The 20,385-nt window shown below is 38.0% G+C and overlaps 1 protein-coding gene across 1 annotated transcript; it reads left to right on the plus strand.

Annotated features, from left to right (window-relative positions):
• The first annotated feature begins 4,160 nt into the window (after nt 1-4,160).
• On the plus strand, nt 4,161-19,155 carry LOC139147390 (glutathione S-transferase Mu 1-like). The gene is made up of 9 exons (XM_070718472.1): nt 4,161-4,296; nt 13,410-13,485; nt 14,211-14,275; nt 14,748-14,829; nt 15,940-16,040; nt 17,316-17,411; nt 17,838-17,927; nt 18,215-18,235; nt 18,766-19,155. The coding sequence occupies exons 1-9, from the start codon at nt 4,261-4,263 to the stop codon at nt 18,853-18,855; spliced, it is 657 nt and encodes a 218-aa protein (XP_070574573.1). The 5' UTR covers nt 4,161-4,260; the 3' UTR covers nt 18,856-19,155.
• The last annotated feature ends 1,230 nt before the right edge of the window (nt 19,156-20,385 follow it).

A 20,385-nucleotide genomic window follows, 5' to 3' on the forward strand; every position in this document is an offset into this window, starting at 1 on the left:
CATTACTATCGGGGGTCCTGAAGAGAATAAACCTGGATATCTCACTGTTATTAAACAAGTGGTGAATAGATCATCCTACAGAGTAGTGAAATGGAAACCGAAGATTCAGATGCCGAAATATTCGTCTACCCAGTGCTGTAGAAGAGTCATTATAAATGCCTACACGGAGGATTCTGAAAATTATGAAATGTCCTCTGTTTGGGATCCTGTCAGATAATTGAAAACAAGAAAGGATGAAATCACACAGCAGACTCTTTAGAGGGTAAGACTCCGATTTCAAAAGGACACTCTTAATCTCACATGGTTTGTTTTTCTCTCCTTCACGTAGCATGACTTCGGTTGACCTTCAAATATGCTGTTTTAGGTCACGGACGGTCATTTTTCAAACGAGACATCAAAAGAAATGAATTCAAAGAAAGGTTTCTTTAGGAATGACCTCTTTTAGCGTCAAGAATACAGTACATGAACTAGTTGGTATTCAAGCTTCATTGTTAGCGGAGAATGTTAACGCAGCCTAGCTTCATAACACGACCTCAATTGCGACAGGAATTCTGTGACGGTTTTGCAGTAGACTTGTGTGGCATCATTTGCCTTGCTATTGAATGTATTATTGGGATCGGTGTGACCGCAAACTGCCTAGTCAGTCATTATCTTCAAACCAAAAATTACTTATTGTAAGCCCCTTATTAATATTACCAATGACTGAAAAGAATTATTTGAAATAATCGTAATCGTTAAGCGTGATTCGGAGCAAGCTGAGTGGACCGGGAAAAGACATATGCCTGTAATATATAGAATAAATACTAGCAAACCATAGCATTGTTTCTGTGTTTTGTCCAATACAACCTGCTAAGAAGAGTTCGTGTCGGAACTGTTGGAATTCTCGACATTGCTGATGAAACTGTCCATTTCCGAAAGAAAGACAAATCGTCATTCAAGAGAAAGGACTGGTCGTGTCCACTGTAAAGCCAGGCCATGTGCTGCTTTCCTTGGAGACAAACAATGTGTTAGGGAGCATATTTTGAGTGATTTGAATCTTTAATCGTGTCACTTTGGTGGAAGTTTTGTACATATACAATCTGAGGGATCTATCTGCGCAGTTGGATTGTCCTGCCTATAGGTTTGTCTTCTCCAGGCGCTATACGAAGAGCAGTAGCCGATCAGCATTTCGGAAGCTGACGATTTCCCCTGAGAACTACCAACTATAGAGACACTATTTTAGCTGCTCTGGACTATTGTCTATAGAAGCTATTGGGATGGGTATCCCCCCGGCGTCCGTCATCAGTCTGTAGGTAGGTAGGTAGGTAGCTAAGTAGCTAGGTAGGTATAGGTAGGTATAGGTAGGTAGGTAGGTAGGTAGGTACACTAAAATATTCCGCAGTAATCTTGTGTAAGTGCAAAACATGATTATGAGAAACTTTCTTATGTTGTTTGATATTGTTGAAAATATGCAAATTAGCTCAAAATTAGGCGTTTTTGGTAAAAAATCTTCTTCTTCATAACCGCTGGTCAGATAGCCCTGATATTTGGTATACAGTTACCTAGGGATGACCACACTGTGATTGTTCAAATTGTGATGAAACATGCAAATTTGTATTTTTAAGTATTTTGGGGGGTCATTTTTGGTCAAAAATATATTTCATCAAGACCGCTTGTCTGACAGCTTTGATATTTGGTGTACAGGTTTATAGGGATGACCCAACTGAGATTTGGTCAAATTGTGATGAAATATGCAAATTTGTATTTTTCAGAAATTTTGTGTCACTTTTGGTCAAAAATGTATTTCATCAAAACCAATTGTCTGACAGCTTTGATTTTGATATACAGTTACCTAAAGATGACCAAAGTGAGATTTGTTCAAATTGTGACGAAATATGCAAATTTGTATTTTTAAGGGTTTTTTTAGCCATTTTTGGTCAAACATTTATCTCATCAACACCGCTTGTCTGACAGCTTTAATATTTGGTATACAGGTCCATAGGGATAATCGAAATACAGTATATTCAATCATGAAATCTACAATTTTGAACTTTTGTGGAAATTTTTGCCATTTATGGACAAAAAAATTATTTCTCAAAAACACTCATCTGATAGCTTTGACATTTGGTATACAGGCTCCTACAGATGAAGTTAATATGATATATTGAACTTATGACACCTTTAAGATCTTCAAAATTGCTGATCAGACAGCTTCAATATTTGGTATGCAAGTAGGTCCATAGGGGTGAACCATTTTAGATTTGTTCAAATTTTGAAAAAATTGCCATTTTTGGTCAAAATGTTTGTTTCCACATGTTTCTCAGAATTTTTGTCTGATATCCTTGACATTTATTAATAATTCAAAAAGTTATTTTATTTAGCATATTCACAGCTTCTCTGAAACACTTCTCCAATTGGCTTCAAATTTTATATGCACTAGTTCAACCATCCAAACCACAAAAAATATCCACAGCATGCTCTGAAATTTGCTTCAAATATTCACATATGTGCCGTGTTCATCATTATTGCTATTATTTAAAAAATCCGTCAAGGACAGTGTGCTCATATTTGGTTTGAATTGGTCCATAAAGAAATACTTAAACCAGAAAAACAAGAATGACAAAAGTAAATAAGGTCTGAAACTTTAGGTAGTGGAGGTCAACTTTAGGAACAGGCTTAGCACAGGAATGTTTGACACAGTCCTTCATGGTTTCAGCAGGTCTGCCAATATGTATCAGTTCATGAACAATGACAGGAAATGACTCAAGGTCAGTGAAGTAGCCTTTTTCAGTCACTGACACCACTCCTACATATAAAAGGTACACTGCATACAAATAGGTTAGAGATTACAGAATCTTCAACTCAGATGTGTGGGCTGTTCCAGTTATTGCCACCACTCCTGCACATTTGCAGGATTTCCCCTTTCTCTTACTTTATTTGCATATTTTTGACACTGACATGTTCATTTGAAAAACGTCACATCTCAACCCCTGGGTCTACCTGTAGACCAAATACTGTGATGGTAGGAGGGCGGTTTGGGAGCTTTTGCGTGTGACGGACATACGACCGCACATACATACATACATACAGACGCCATTTTGCCAACTTATAAGAATACCCCCTTTTGCATATATACATATGCATATATGGGAGCTAAACTTGTTATTATTGATTTCTTTCTCCTTGATCGCATTGAACCCTAACCTCACAGTTTGAGACGCGCAACATTGAAACCCAGAGCCAAGAGTTCCCGCCATTTATGTTTATCAGAAGACTGTTTAGCATATGTATAGAACATTCCTGTAGCTACGAGACCGGTCACTTCAGGTTCGCTACGAGACTGGCCACTTTCTTCGATTCCATGAGAATACATGCAAGAATGTGTTACCCTCCCTAATCCCCTACATTAAAGGGACATTAGCTATAACTTTTGACTAATTTTTCACTTCTCTGTTTCAATGTATCAACTAGAGAATATTACTATAATCCGATCATCATGACCAATGTCCGGTGTCCTGCTAGCCAACACAGCCTGTGAATGTGAAATTACCATTGTTATTGTTGATAAATGTATTCTAGTCCGCATCTGAATACAAAATTTAAACAATAACGATACAGATTATACTCATATAGGATATATTTATGAGCTAAATATTAGGAATTTCTCCATGGTTCAGGGATTCAAACCAGAAACTGCAGATGATACACAGAACAAACAAAATTTAGAAAATGACCAAAGTAACAGCTAATGGATCCTTAATTTGTTTTACCGATCACCAACGCGAGACGAAGGGGGGAGGGGGCTTCATTATCGCCCTGACCGAATGTCTAGTTAGTAGCTCATAAAAGACGTATTTTTCAAAAGACCCTTTCACCATAGACCCTAGAGACATACTTGGGTCAATGCTTTCACGTACGGTGTCTTACAACAATCAACTGAGTTAGTCTCCATGGTCCAACATAAATCATTTCTAACAATATAGCGCATACAGCTCAAAGATGTTTACTGAAGCAAATCCCTACACAAGGCTGACCACACAGTTGCGTGTGGTTCGATGCACGGCGGCGCCGTGGTATGCATTTTTCTAATATGCGTACTACGGTGCGCGCCGTGTATCGAACCACACGCAACTGTGACCACCCATGCCCGTCGCCCCCTCACAATACAGATTTCCCGTGATACTCTGCTCAAGTATGTTGATACATGATTGTCAATTGGGACATTGTCCTTCCACAATCTTCACAACCATTGCATCCCGAAGCGTGAGATAAGAAGTCACGATGCCAGTCTTAATTGCATATTGGAAAATTCGTGGCGTGAGTATCTTGTCACATTGACTTATTGGTGGCGTTAGTATGTTGTCACATCGATTTAAATAACGTTCTTGCACTCAATGAGAACCATTTCGCTCCTGTACCGCAATGAAATAGACGAGGTCAATCCAGCAGCCATGTGTGGTTCCACTCACGGTCCAGGGACCATGTTCCATTGGTGCTGCGGATCCGCAGTCTATGCAAGTACTACCACGTGAACTCTTCAGTTGCTTGATCCTAACGTGGAGCTACCAAAATGATATTAAGTAGGACACAGGAGACCCACACGATATATGATTCCGGGGAGTCCGCCAGGCCATGGAGATACAAGTTCCAGCCTCCTTTGAAATATGACCATAAATGGAGCTAAAAAGTCACAAGCTCTGCGTGGCTATGGGCATCTGGTGGTAGTGGGAGGCCGGGTCTAAACACGTCGCGATCTGTACAGTGATTCACAGTATAAGGGAGAAAGCTTTCTCCCGTTACTGTGAAACAGAACCGATCGCGAAGCGAAGTACCGTGTCACGTACCTGCTTATATGCATACATGCTATGCTAGTGTTCACCCATGGTGCCCGTAATTTTGCGTTGTGGCTATCGACACGATGATCGTGTCGGTAAGCAAGAAAAGGCACCTTTCTGATCGACACGATCATGATAACTTGCGATTAAATGCACATTGTACACTTATGCCACCATTTTCCTTTATCAAATGACCTGGGGTTTCATTAAGTTTTAAAGTAGGGGGCCAGAATGATAAAGTAAGCGGCTTGCAGCTGCCATGACCACAAAGCGGTAGTTGTTGGGGAGGGTCCGGGCCGAAGGCCGGAAACTCTTATGAGCTAAAATTCACTTTTTAGAGCTCACAGTCACTTGAATTTCTAGTATTTTCAGGAGAATTGTCTGCAGTGTTCCAGGACAATATGTTTTCATATCATAAAGCCATTTTCCTGGGAGATTAGGCCTAAATATGATAATTCATAATAAAAAATGATAAAATGTGGTAATGTTGACGATATTGTCAACAAAGAAAACTAAAGTCTTAAAATCTAAGAACCTCCATGCTTTTAGGAGGTAAACTATAATAATGCACTATTATTAATGATATAAATGTGATATTGTAGATGATAGTCTTACATCTAGACAGGGGATGGGCGATTCCCCTTCTGTTGTAATGTTGGTACCCCAAGTTAATTTGTCAAGGGGGGACCAGCCCCCCCCCAATGAAATGGTCCCAGTCACAACGTAGAGATACAAGTAGAATACATGAACTGGTGAAATCCCCCCACCCCCCGAAATTTTCTGGTAAAGGGGGAAAATCCCCCTTGTTGATCCCCCTTGTTGATGCCATCCTAGATGGAACACTGATATTTTAAGCACATTAAACGAGAAACGTTTCAGGAATGTACTATGTTATGCTTAGAACCCTGATGTTATGTATGGAATCTGTAGATGAAGAACTTTTATACCACAAAGGAGGTAAAAAGGATAATTTATTTATCAAGAATGATAAAAAAGACAGTGATTACCATATTTCGCAAATAGAAACAAAGACCCTCAAGGTTATTTGACATGGCTATGCAAAGTAAGAACCTTGATATAGGATATGAAAATTTGTACGTTCAGAAGCTCACATTTGGATTTATCCTGAGGATCGTTTTTGAAGTGAATTTAGAGGTCTTATCGTATTTTAAACCACTCTGGGCGAATTCTTATTGGCGTGGATAGACCGAAAAGCAGTACATACCGTACCCCCAGCTGGTTATATACGTTCACATTACTAAAATTCGAACTGTAATCGGAAAGTTTTTTCGTGAGGAAAAATCAGGCCATTGCCTTCGAAAACAGTTTAAATCCACGTAATTATCCTTCTCTTGTTTCTCGGTGCACTTCAAAACCGAAAATCGTACAGCGAAACTTGACCTTGCGATCGCTTCTCTCTCCATTTGTTCATCAACCATTTTGAATTGAGCTTACGACGGCCGACAGGTGTAGTACGCACGTTTTCATTTGCAAACATAAAGGTCGCCACATACGCATCAGCAATTCAGGTAGCCAATGGAATTGTCCGTTGCAATTCCGATTTTTATTGAGGCAATATACGCAAGACCGTGCTACAACGTAGTACACGGCGATCGTAGCAGTCGCTCATCTTCTAACTTGTTTCACATAAAAGCCGTTAAATAGTTTGATTACACAGCTTGTGATACTTGTCCGTATAATTTCAGAAGGTAAAAAATATTTGAGAGATAAAAGAGTTAAAATTTCCCAAAAAAGTAGCCGGCGAAATCGTGAGAGTAACCGGTCAACTTCGCCGGCTGCCGGCTCTTAATGAAACCCCTAAATGGTCTCAAATGTACGGCTTTCGTGTTGAAATAAAGTTTCCTCGTGTGACAAAAAGTGTGTTCTCCATATGTAGCCTTAGGCCCACGTGTTCAATTCACAATTGAATTGCTGACATCGCTTGCTAAAATCCAATCGCCGTTTCATAATAAACAACCAATGAAATCGTGTTTGCGATCTCAATATTTCACGTTTTCGAGACTCAAATTGTCCCCAGAAAATGAATTAGAGAGCATAACAAACAAGCATTTTTTTGGTCTATAGACACGATGATCGTGTCGATAGGTGCTACCGTAATTTTGACTGCCTAGACTAGGGGCCGAGAAAGGGGGATGCAAAGACGTCGACTTTATGAAAATAACGACGTCTCCATTTATAACATAATGGAGCTAGCTCTGAGCTCCATGATTACATTTATATAGTGGACGTACATGGAGACTCATGTATGCAGCTGGCTGTGATATCGCAGCGGTACTGTACTTGTGGCGTGCATATCGAACGCGCTCGGGTCACCGCCAAAGTTTCGAACTGTGGCGGTAACCCTTGACCCGAGCGCGTTCGATACACGCCATAAGTACCGCTGCGATATCACAGCTTGTGATGTAGTATGCAACTGAGGCGGCGTCGTTGCCAATGTAGTCTAGTCCCTGGCCAAAAATACTCCAGGCAGGGACCAGACTACCAGTGCGGACGCAGATACCCGAGACGCGCAGAATCGATTTTCCTTCGTGGGTGGTATGGAACGCGAAAATTTCAAAAAAAAAATCACTAAATCTAGCGCTACACATTGTAAAGATATTTCGCCTATAGCTCATCGAGAATTCATTTTATGTTACGTATAACTAGGCGAATTGAAAGATAGATAGTTAGAATTACCAAATCGTGCATTATTTAGTGTCTTATTTGTTTATATTGCAGAAAAATCGCGAAGTCAAAATGTTGTCTCGTGCGTTTTGACAGAAAATACAACTCATTCACTCCTGAATTTTCCGGTCGTGCTCATTCCATGTGTCTTCTCCAAGTTTGATTTTGTCACTGTCCGTTTACACAGAAATCAAACTTTAACGCTGTGCCCTCAGTTTTGGCGATAAGGCCGTGAGACGGAAATGTTAACTAAAATAGCACTGACTGGTACAGGTAGTTCTTGCAAATCCCGCAAACAACAGCTAAAGCGCATGCGTGAAGGTTGCCCTCTGGCGACGATACTCATTGCGCGTTTCTCAAAGAATCTCATCCTGAACTTTTGCGCTGGAGAAAGTATCTCCCCTATAAAAGTGCGGAAAATTAAGCATAAAACTAAGTCGATTCACTGAAGCCTTGTATCTCTGAAGTGGTCAATATAAATTTACAATAAACATAAATGGACTTTTACTGATTGTCACTGATTTTTCTGAAATGCACACTTGCATATTGAGCCAGAAAGAAAAAAAAATTACAAGAATCACAGCTTCAAAGCTATACCTGATTTCGATTATTTTAACAATTATTGTTCCAAAAGTACAGGCTAAATTAATGATGAGGTTATGCGATTAAACGAAACTAAAATTCGTATTATAAATCTTTTACAATTTGATGCAATAAATATCTTATAACAATACAACAACAATATAAACTTTATTTTAACTCTATAGCCATGATAGGTATACGCCTCTTTTCACAAGGGTCAAACACAAAGAAAACTTATACACAGAAGACAAAGTACAGGATAACAACAACATTACAACACAGACAGGTTTCATGTAAAAGTGTACAAAAAGCTTTGTCGATAAAATTTGTAACAAGCCTGCTTAAAAACTCTAACACTTGTACAACTTCTTATTGCTATAGGCACATTGTTGTACAGGTAATTACTCGAAAAGACTGCTTTTAAATTAATAATTCGGTTCTAGCAAATGGAGCTTGTAGAGCTTTATTACAAACAGATCTTAAAGATCTTTGTGGATATTTGTACTTTGTTATCATATCCCGGATGTATGGAGGAGACTGGCCACAACATACCCTTGTAAACAGACACTACTAGGTTGTACTTATAGCGATGGGATAGCAGATACAATTGTAGAAGTGTAAACATTTTAATGGATGAGGTACCAATGTCACAAATTCAAAGTCAGTCGCATTGCCCGCTTTAAACGACAGTTCAAATGATCCATATCCTTTTGACTACAACAACCCCAAACATCGAGATCATAATCAAAATATGGTATAATGAAACTGTTATAAAACTGACGCCTTGCTGAAACTGGTAAAATGCTTAAATTCTGGCAAGAATTACTCTTTATTTTTTCACAATACTATCAACACGTGATGTCCATGTTAAATGACTCTGAATCTTCCACACCAAACAGCTTTTCGCTTTCTACATTTTTCAATATCATTGTCACAATCTTATGACGGAACTTTGAGTTCATTTTCAATCAAAATTCATAAAATTGCAGCAATTCTAGACTGTAATAAAACAAATGATTTATGTCTTCAGTGGCAATAAATCATTGTTGTAATGACATCTCAAAAAGAAATTTAAATGTTTCAGTCTTGTGACAGTCACGCATCACGCTCACTGGCCGTCAGTTCATGTAGAGTTGATCTGAAAGAATAAGTTCACACCACTTATTAATATACATGCATATTAAAAACCAGGAAATTTATCATTTATTATACATATGTTTTAAAGTATTTGTCAATGATTATTCATCAAGTCCTCAGTCAATTGTTAGGGCACTTTAGTGCGTGAAATTTATAAAGAATGACACTCTTTGAAAATTATCTCTTCAGTGGATATACATGCATGATATAGTAACATATATCAGTAGCAGATATTGTTATGTAAAACAAAGGATTTTTCTCTATCTCAAAACATCCTTCCATATCAGCTGTTCTGTGGAATCGTAATACTTAATGTCAGCATGCTCTCATTTGTCTATGATAGGATTTTATCACACAAACTTAATACACATCTGAACTCCCAATAGACTCCCTATACTTGAAATGAACTTCAGCGTACTTGGTATACATCATTGCCCTCTAGACTATCATACTCTCTAGTGTGTACAGGTGAAGCTAAAAAATAGTCACTGCTATGGCTAAAGACGCGGGTCATAGGAAGGGGACTTTTTTTTTTCATGTTTAATACTACGTCATATTGTAGACACTCAGAGAAAAATCAAGAGAAGAATCGGAAATCGTACCCAAAAATGCAAGGAGATCTTTATTGACGATAGACTATAACAGGTGTGGATTCAGAGACGTATTGGACGCCATCGATGCTGGTTTATGAAGTAAACTATAGCTTTTTGTCAGGAAAATCCGTATCCGAACTCGGCTGTACGTGCGTATAGCGGCTATTCCATTTCCCGACTTCCTATATTTCTAATGCATACCAAAGCGGCCACCACCGTATCTCGAACAGCAAGTGATTGTGGCTCGAGGGTAACTTGCATGGTATTGCTTTTGAAATACCGCGACGGTTATAGCTATTCTGCATGATAATAAATTAAGCGACAGAAGATTATCAACTTAATGCCTCCCTAACAAATAACTGGATTAAACGACCGTGATACTAAATATGAATATTGTGAACGAAGTTATCATCAATTATATCACCTGGAAAGTTAATGTACTTCCGGTTTTCAGGTGTCTGCATTTCATATGCTATCGTACTGTCAAATGACCTCCTCCAGAAGCGATATTCACAAAATCTATTCCTATACACAAACTGTTACGGAAATTACCAAAATTGTTCAAGATAAGGCCGTGAGACGAAAATGTTAACATCAGAAAGCAGAACATAATACCGACAACTTTCTCCTAACGATGCAATCCACTATCGTCAGTAATGTCAGTTTTCTTTGGGCATATTTACATTATTTAGAGGAGGATTACTGCATGAACGGTCAATTTTGATCGGAGACCAGTATTCTTAAAATAAGATTACTTAAAATATTCGATCTCAAACTTACTTGGCGAAATTAAACGAAAATTTGGAGAGCTCCACCTACCTGAACCGTCGCCCAGTCAGTCTGATGTTGCTCTAAAGCGCACGCCAGGACCCCTTGGCAACGATGGAATTTGGCATAAGCATGCTCAGCAACAACGGAAAAATCGCATATCTGCGTCCGCACTGTACTGCTCGTGCTGTTCGCGTGGCGTAAGCTTATCGATCACACTCTGGTCAGGGACTCGCTATACCTACTGTGGAAAAATTTCGAGTTTTCCACTTTAATACAAAGAAATGCAAATTAACGAACACGAATCAAAATGCAGCTTCTACATATGAATATGCTTCTCAAGTGGCTGGGATTTCTAATGTTTCAGAAGTTTATACTACATTACTTCAAATTCAGGATATGGGTCTTCATTTTAGAATGCATCTTCTATTTGAATATTATATTGACAGGTGTATCGTATAGCATGTTTTTAAAGCCAACACAAATCCTACATTAAGAGTATTATCAATACATTTTTAAAAAGGTCTATATTTTACGGCAAATTCTTGCGCCCTTGTCCAACCCTCGTTACATTGCATCGCAAATGTTGTACTTAAAGTTGTTAGAAATTGAAAAAGAGAAGTTCTAGAAACATTCAGAATTTGGGCGATTGGAGGAACTATTTTATGTACAACAAACACATTATTTGACAGGTCATGATAACCACAGCTCATCATTGTAAATAACAACAATGGTCTCAGGATATCCAGTGCAGGATACATATAATATGGACAAGCTGAATTGAGTATTCAAGATATTTTCAGGCGTAAGGATGAGAAACTGTAGCAGAAGAAAGCAAATATATAATGCTACTGACTGTTTCAAATTGAAACACTTGGTACATGTAAAACAACAGCGAAAGTCTCTGTCAAAATATTAATAAAATCAGGGCATTAATGAAATGTAATGAATTTACATTGTAGATGTCATGAAAATGTCGTGACCAAGGGATATAATACAATGGTGACCGAGGAACACACTGAAAATCCTTTGTTTTTTACCAACAGTCACATTTTTAATGACATCTTTAAAAATATTTTACATTTCATAACAAACGTTGGTATTCTCCTAGTTTTTAGGCCCAGTTTGTATCCTCCTTTGTAGGAAATATCTACAAAGTGATTCTGTATTTTCAAGTCGAAAATATATGAAAAACAATAGGCTATGCCAAGACCAAGGGTTCTCTAAAACTTGCAAATTTAAAGTGGCACTACCACTTGGTAACATTTTTAAAACACATTTTTAATGCCAACGGTCAATATTTGACGTGGCGAACGCGCGGATCGCGAGATATCGATAAAAACATGTCTTCAAAAAAGTAAAAGTTTGAATTCCGATGGCCCACCTAAATTCAGCTTCCGAACATCGAACGTTCGGCTCTGGGGCAATTGTCAACTAATCTAGGGAGTACGAGTCTACGCTGACGCTGCTGTACGCCATAGTAGTACCATTCGCGTCGGTGATCGGTCATGCCCGGTGAGAGAAAGCCGAGTCTTCGTACTGACTCTGCAAAAAACGAAAAAGAAAGTTTGATTCCACCAGAATTCGCATAGGTGACTAGAATAGCCGCTGAGAAAACTATCGGGAGCGCCTCGGCATTCTTACCCATTGATAATCGATGCATCGATGGTCTGTTACTCAATTCTGGTCGCACACAGATTAACCTTTTCTACAGGAAAACTGTCTAAATATTTAGAGTACATTTGACTTGAAAAAACCAACATTTCATCATGGAAACACCCTGGATAATCACGGTCGGCACACCTAAGTATAACACATCTTTGCCTTGCTAAGAGCGTACTTCACGGACAGCCGACTCGAGTCGACAATGCACTCTACAATATAGTGGCAATGGACATTGACAGGATTTCAACATTTTGAAACTGAATATTGCAAAACCTACCTTGACGCGGTAGGAGATGATATCAGAGATATAAATCTGAACTGTACATTTTCTTGCATATTCAAATTGGAAACATTTTTACGAAACGGAACTTAGTTTTGGTCGACAGGCTGTGTCAGCACGTGCACTGGCAGACAACAAAATGTATTCATCAGAGGCGGCTAATATTTTACACCTAAAAAAACGGATATCTCTGTGGTATTCCTTAAAAATATATAACAAAAGATTGAGAATAATGAAAGCGACAAAAACTAAGGAGAAGTTTAAAAACAACTTACCTGAGGTAAAGGCATAATGCTGTATATAAAGTATTCGCAGCGGGAGGTAAATTAATTGCGTCCTTCGAACTTATTATGGACTCCCTAGAATATCGTCAATCAGCACAATAACAAACCTTCGGGAGATTTTGGGTCATAATCAGAAACGCTCGTAAAACTTCGGGATGTGAAAAATACGCCCGGGAAATGACATATTTTATCGATATCGCGCGCTCCGCGCGCAGTCGCCACGTCAAATATCGACCGTTGGCATTAAAAAATGCGTTTTAAAAATGTTACCCAAGTGGGAGTGCCACTTTAATGTGTATATTCCATAGAAAAAATTCCTTAAATTTCCTGACAAATTGAAGGAAACAGCGTTAGCAAATTCAAGGACATTATAGATGTGTACCGCGACAACATATATAATGAAATACAAATGAGCTAATATTATCTTCAGGGGAGCGTACAGAGCGCCCTCTAGCTACGCATCTTCTAGCCTACCGGCTGGGGTGTGCAAAGTTTACAACTCGAGCACCTACAAACTGTTGGAATGGTAAGGAAAAAGACTGAGGTTTCTCAATCGGAATTTATGCAACGAATTCACGTGATACTGTGTTTTGCTTTACAGTTAGCACAGCCAATCCGCTACCTTGTTGAGTATGCCGGGATAGATTACAAGGAGAAACTATACGAGTGTGGACCAGGTTAGTTGATAGCACAGGGTTACAAGGCATTATTAGACATAACAAAAGAGTAGAAATGATTTTATTAATACATTTATGATTATGAATATTGTTGATACCAATTCAGTATTTTATCTTTAGTGTATACGTGGGCACTAAACATAAAAGTTCAAAGTAACAGAATGCTTTACACATGAAATCTAACCCACAATGTTGCAATTTTTATCACTATCAAGTATTGTTTTTCTATTACCATCATTGCAGTACCGAGTGCCTTTATTGTCTCCCAGCAACTACACTAGCAAATCGGCATGCACGCATTCGTTTGTACCCAATGTTCAGAAACTGTTCAAAAAATTTGTAGTCACACAAATTTCACAAAAGTACCTCGAGTATAGGGTTAGCAGAATGTATTCGTCGATATATAGATGTATGTATGTATGTATGTATGTATGTATGTATGTATGTATGTATGTATGTATGTATGTATGTATGTATGTATGTATGTATGTATGTTAGTACGTATGTATGTATGTACGTATACACATACATACATACATACATACATACATACATACATACATACATACATACATAATACATACATACATACATACATACATACATACATACATACATACATACATACATACATACATACATACATACATACATACATACACAAATTTCATTAATGTCTGTGTCAGTAGTTGAGTGATGTAATACTATCTGTTGTTGCCTTCCAGCGCCTGATTTCAGTCCTGAGTGTTGGCTTAGTGAGAAACACACTTTAGGTCTCCCATTTCCAAATGTGAGTATCGAACCAAACGATTAAAACACTTAGCGTGGGCAGATAGTGCGGGGACGGAAGGAATTCGAAGATACATATTGATATATATATATATATATATATATATATATATATATATATATATATATATATATATATGTAACAAACAGCATGATTTATTGAAAGGTACAATGGGGAACTGGTTAGTTGTAATAAGTTTGCCCGTCAATATTGTACTAGATTCTTTCTGATTAGTGTATTATATCAACTCGTGTCACCGCCTTTGGCTTAAACAATGCAATGATAGAAAAGAACAAATATGTGGTATGCAAGCATAGACACTCTCGCTTATACTGTCTATGATGCAAGGTAATTGAATGTTTACATATTTACGACGTCACGTACAGTCAATAACTTTGTCTGAAAGCAAGCCATAGAGTATACACTTCAAGTTTTTACAAACCAACGAAGACACTTTATTATTTGTCCACAGCTTCCCTACATGATTGATGGTGATGTCAAATTGACTCAAAGTAACGCCATCCTGAGGTATCTGGCACGCAAGGCAAATCTCCGTAAGTCACCTGGAAATCCGTCCAAACCTAAACGCATGCGCAATCATAATACTCTTAATGTTCGCGAAAATATGTGTAAAGTTCGTAGGTTTTATACCAGCCCAAACTGTGTGTACTTCCACTATTTCAACTTAATACAAACCAACTTGTGGGTGATCCTTTTCGTTGGCGACATTGTCATTCACTCTGCGCAACAACGCGTTAAATTGTATCGAGACGTATTCCCCGGTGTCATATTTAGGGTCGTATTTGGTAAACTGAACTGTCATTAGCGTTTGAAGTATAATTTAGCATTGCTCTTGTCCCGTTTGTCCTTGTCCCATCCCTAAAATCATGTTCAAGATGCCCTATGCGCAAGATAGCCTGCGAATGGCCAAAGTTATATTTGTTGCTTAATTTTTATTTCGAAAAAATATTTGTCAACAACAACTTTGCATATTGTACAGGATACTTTGTGCTGACAACATGAAGGCTTATAAGTCTGATTTTAACATGCTGTAAAAAAAGAAGGAGAAGAAGAACAAATGCATGGGCTTCCTGCACCAAAAATTATCATAAATACATCAAGCGTTACAGCTCATTTGCGCCCATACAGCTAATTATTCTGCCGAGACGTTTGGATATCGCCTTTTGTATTGAGCCACATCTCTTGAAAATGGCGTGCCAGCAGCATTCACTTTGAAAGTCCGTCAGCAAAACAAACTGATGCGACAACTTCTTCATTGTGTAACTCCCAAATGAAAATTAGAGATTTGCTGTCACGAATACGAAAAGGAACTCAGATTTGTCGCTTGAGGGCGTTCCTTTCGTAGCTTAGACAGACGTGCACACAGTGGTCCAACTTCTTTGCTTGCTTTACTTCTTCACATTAATAAAGACGTAACATTTGGCGTTGATGGTGGACATATCTACCATTAAAGGTTTATTTCCGAATAATTTTAACTGCCAAAACGAAAAGAGGGAGCATCCACCGTGAACACCATACAGTCGACCGAATTCGTCCGTACATCCACAATCAAAGCCAACCCTTCACCACCGTCCCTCCTCAGTAATGACCGTGCCATCACACTAGTTAGCTGTTACTACATCTTCTCTCTCTCTCTTCAACAGTTGGAACTAATGACACGGAAGTAATCCGCGTGGACTTAATGGCAGAACAGTCAATGGATCTGAGAAACTTGATGGTGAGACATTTCTACAATCCGAAGTGGGTAAGTTCCCGTCATATATTGAAGAGTTTTTCTTTCATTTTGTAATCAGTGGTTTGCGATGTCTCACAGTTACTGAAAATTCAAACATGTTGTGAATGATGTCGTGAAACTAAAATAGGCATTTTACGGAGAATTATCCGATGATGTGTGTTCATCGGATACGAACAGCTGATCTCAGCTTTGCAATCCATCATCTTTTTAGCTCACATTTGGTATATGAATATATATACCAAAGAGAGCTTATATGGTAAGTCGGTGGCGTCTGTATGTCTCTATGTATATTAGTATGTGTGTATATGTATGTGTGTGTGTGCAGATGTATGTCCGTCTACATTAAAACTCCCCAAATCGCAGCACCTACCCGGTATTTGGTGTACAGTTGCACACCATGGTGGAGATGTGAATTTGTTCAAATGAACATAACAGTGTCAAAATATGCAAATGAGGTTAAATAGGGGAAATACTACAAATTGCTAAAACTCTTTAATCACATACCAGATTCGGTTGAAACTTGGTTTGCAGGTTCTTGAAGGTGACTTTGGTTAGATTTGTTTAAATTTTGGTGAAATTTTCATATCCCATCATAGTTGTATTTTTGGTGCAATTTTCCCAAAGTTTGCTAAAATAATTAATTTCTCCCAAAGTATTTATTTGATTGCTGTGAAACTTAATATTCTTGCTCGTAGGGTTGACTTCTACTAACTCGATTTGAACAAATATGGGATAATTGGATAGTGAAGTAATGTCATTTTCATCCGCAAACGTAAGCTTGCTTTTCTCTTTAAGTTATATGCTTTTCTCTTTAAGTTTATGGGTAATATTGTAATATTCTATTTAGTAATATTGCAACATTCAACTATAGGACAACTAAAATTTTTGAGAAATTTGAAAAATATGAAGATCCAATTATCCCAAATTAGATCCAATCGTGTTCTGTTGGATTTGTAAAAATTGTGGCAAATTTAAATCTTTATATTTCTTGGGAAAGTTTTCGCTCGCTCATCCGATAGCTTTGAAACTTGGTATGCTTGTACTTGGAGGCAGCCTTAACTGAGCTTCTTCAAGTTGTGATGAATTTTTCATATTTGTATTTTTGGGGCAATTATCCCATTGTGGTCAAAAAATAATTTTCTCTGAAATAGCTCGTGGTATTGCATTTAAACTTGGTATGTATGTTCCTAGGGGGTAGTATTAGTTACATATACTCACTCTTGCCTGCCACATCGCAACCGAATGTAAGCCAAGTGTCAATTAATGCTTTGTTTTCTATTTCAGGAAGAGATGAAAGAAAGTTTTCTGAAGACTGTGGCTGGCTTGCTGAAAGACTTTTCTGACTTTCTGGGACAAACCCCATGGTTTGCAGGTCAAAATGTAAGCTCTACATTGTTTCCCTTGCACGTTAGACCATCATTGCCAATGCTGTATCTTCAGCTGTCTGTCTCTGTACATGCGAGGTAGTTGAATATTGGCGACAAATTTAAATTTTAACCAAACAGTGCGAATTAATATGATTTGCATAAATGAATGCTAATCTACTAATGCATCGTGTACCAATCGTCTCTCTCAGTGGAGGTATGTATGTCGCACGTGTACAGTTTATTGACTTGGCTATCTTTTCCTCTTCAAAGTCGTGTATGAAGCATAATATTCATTCTGGATAAAGAAATTCGTAGTTTATCAAGCGTTTGAATATTTTATGCCCTTCTGATACTACTCATACCGGTCTCTATTTAAGATACAGTCATTCTTGCCAGCGATCGATGTGAGCAATTTTTATGCGATATTTGATTATTACAGATCACCTTTGTCGATTTCGTCATGTATGAGTTGATGGACCAACTTCGTGAAGTCGATTCCAAAATACTGGACAGCCACAAAAACTTGCAAGTGAGCATTACTTTACTGGATTTATGTCGTTATTGTCCGATCTACATGTTCGCTCATCCGCTTATATTTACGATAAATTATTTATATGCTAAATGACCGATTGACTGATTTACCGACTTGTAATAATTATCAATCAATCCTCGTAGCTTAAATCCGGAAAATTGTCTTCACTGATAATTGAAGACATGGTACTTCAGAGTTTACTCGAGTTGTATATTGTATGATTTTCAAAGTGTGTGTCTGGTGTGATCACTATCAAATATATTTTTTTTTTTTGAAATCACCAGGGCTTCATGGCAAGGGTTGAGGTAGGTATGACCGAGTAGTTAATTTTAGCCTTTAACTTTGAGATACGCTCGTGGTGGTTTAGTGTTTTGTGGTCGATGGTCAAACATTTCACCTTTACAGGTTCCAGACATAATTATCAGACTGTAAAGCCCTCTTCGGACTAATACAATAATAATAATCATCATCATCATCATCATCATCATCATCATCATCATCATCATCATCATCATCATCATCATCATCATCATTATTTTCAAGTATAGTCTATTTAATGTACCAACATTAAGCCATCCAATGCAGTTGTCGCAGTTGCATTTTGTACGATACTTCTTCTACATGAAAAGCATTGCTGTACCCCCTAATTGTAATTGTACCGTGATAGATCCAGGTTCTTGCACGCGTGCTTGATGTTTCTGAAACCGTTTGTGCGGAGAATAATGATAAGGCGAGGTTTTGGAAAGACATTAAGTAACCGCTAGTCAAGATTCTCGTAATTTATACTAAGGTTAACTTAAACGATGCATTTTCTTTCTTGCAACCATGGTACTAGGCACTGCCAAGAATCGCCGCCTACAAAAAGTCAGACCGCTTTATGAGTCGACCAATCAACAACAAGATGGCCAAATTTGGTTACGAATAAGTATACACATGAACAGTCGAGAAACTGTCGACTGTCTTTGGTACGACTGTCTATGGTATTGTTTCTCGACTGTCTATGTCTATGGTATACACCACAAGAATTGTGTACAAGTAGGCTAACTTTGCCTTTGAGTAAACCAATGGTATCAGGTTTTACATAGATTGAACAACCAATAGTTTTTAAGTCGCTGATAGTTGAATTCATTTTTTTATAGTCAAGGCACTGTAGATGTAAATTTTGACCATGATGAAAAATACGCTTCACCATCCAAATGAATAAATGTACGTTATATACATTTAATATTCGTAGACTCCTGTTTTATATTCATGTTGTTTGCCTAAAACGTCTCTCTCACACTTATACCGAAAGCTTGTAGGGTTTTAGCTCATATTTGGTATTTATATAAATATCAAAAAGAGTTTATATGGTGATTCGATGGCGTCTGTATGTCTGTATCACAGTCCCTCCACAAGGAGGGACTGTGTCTGTATGTATTTGGGTATATATGTTCGGATGTATGTCCGTCATACACAAAGGCTCTCATACCGCCAAAGCTACCATCTCAGTATTTGGTGTACAGGTAGATGCAGGGGTTGAGATGTGACGTTGTTTAAATGATCATGTCAGAGTCAAAAATGTGCAAAAGAGGAAAGAAAAGGGGTAAATCCTGCAGGAGTGGTGGCAGTAACTGAAACAGCCCACACATCTGAGTAAGAGATTTTTGACCTTTAACCTATTTGTATGCAGGGTACCTATTATGTGTGGGAGTGGTGGCAGTAACTTAAACAGCTAATTAGTCATTTCCTGTCATTGTTTATGAGCTTTTACATATTAACAGACCTGCTCAAACCATGGACAGTAGAGGGGGAGGAGAAAGTCTATGCTCAAACGCAGAGGGACTAGCTGTTTCTGCTAAAGTTGACCTCCAGTACCTAAAGTTTCAGATCTTATTTACTTTTGTAATTCTTGTTTTTCTGGTTTAAATATTTCTTGTTGTTTTTTTCTGTACTGTGCAGAAATCATTGTCATAACATCAACGTAGACTTTTCCTGCACTGAAGATAGATAGAAACAACACTAATTGTTGATCTTTGGTATGTACCAATTCTGATCAAATTTGAGCGACACCGTATAATTGCATTAATTTTATTTAAGCCGTTATGGATTTTAAAGATGAGTGGGGAAACATAGTGTTGTCACAAACAAGGAAGGGGGTTTTAGTAGTACAAATATTCATGAAAACAAATATATATATGAAAGTGAGGTAAAGGTCCGTGTATCAAGTTATCTTGCACATCAGAAATTTAGTCGGCATTTGAATTATTTTCTCAAAAAACAGCATTGTACGCCATGCATAGTCTTGGCAAGGGGAAGGCTTTGTATTTCAAAATATCGTTTTTGTAGCAAGAAGGATAAAAATAGATTGGTTTTACAGAGCAATAGTAATGAAAATATCAAAAATCATACTCATGTTATCTTTACGAAATTTATATTCGGCATCAGGAGACTCACGCCCTCCCATGGCACATAG

The sequence above is a fragment of the Ptychodera flava genome, chromosome 13 (genome assembly GCF_041260155.1).
Source record: "Ptychodera flava strain L36383 chromosome 13, AS_Pfla_20210202, whole genome shotgun sequence".
NCBI classification, from domain to species: Eukaryota; Metazoa; Hemichordata; class Enteropneusta; family Ptychoderidae; genus Ptychodera; species Ptychodera flava.

Bases quoted from the DNA above. Each gene is read 5' to 3' on its own strand.
- LOC139147390 (XM_070718472.1), top strand. From the start codon at position 4,261: ATGCCAGTCTTAATTGCATATTGGAAAATTCGTGGC. The intron at 14,830-15,939 runs GTAAGTCACCTG...TCTCTTCAACAG, and splicing joins GGCACGCAAGGCAAATCTCC to TTGGAACTAATGACACGGAA. The intron at 17,412-17,837 runs GTAAGCTCTACA...TGATTATTACAG, and splicing joins CATGGTTTGCAGGTCAAAAT to ATCACCTTTGTCGATTTCGT.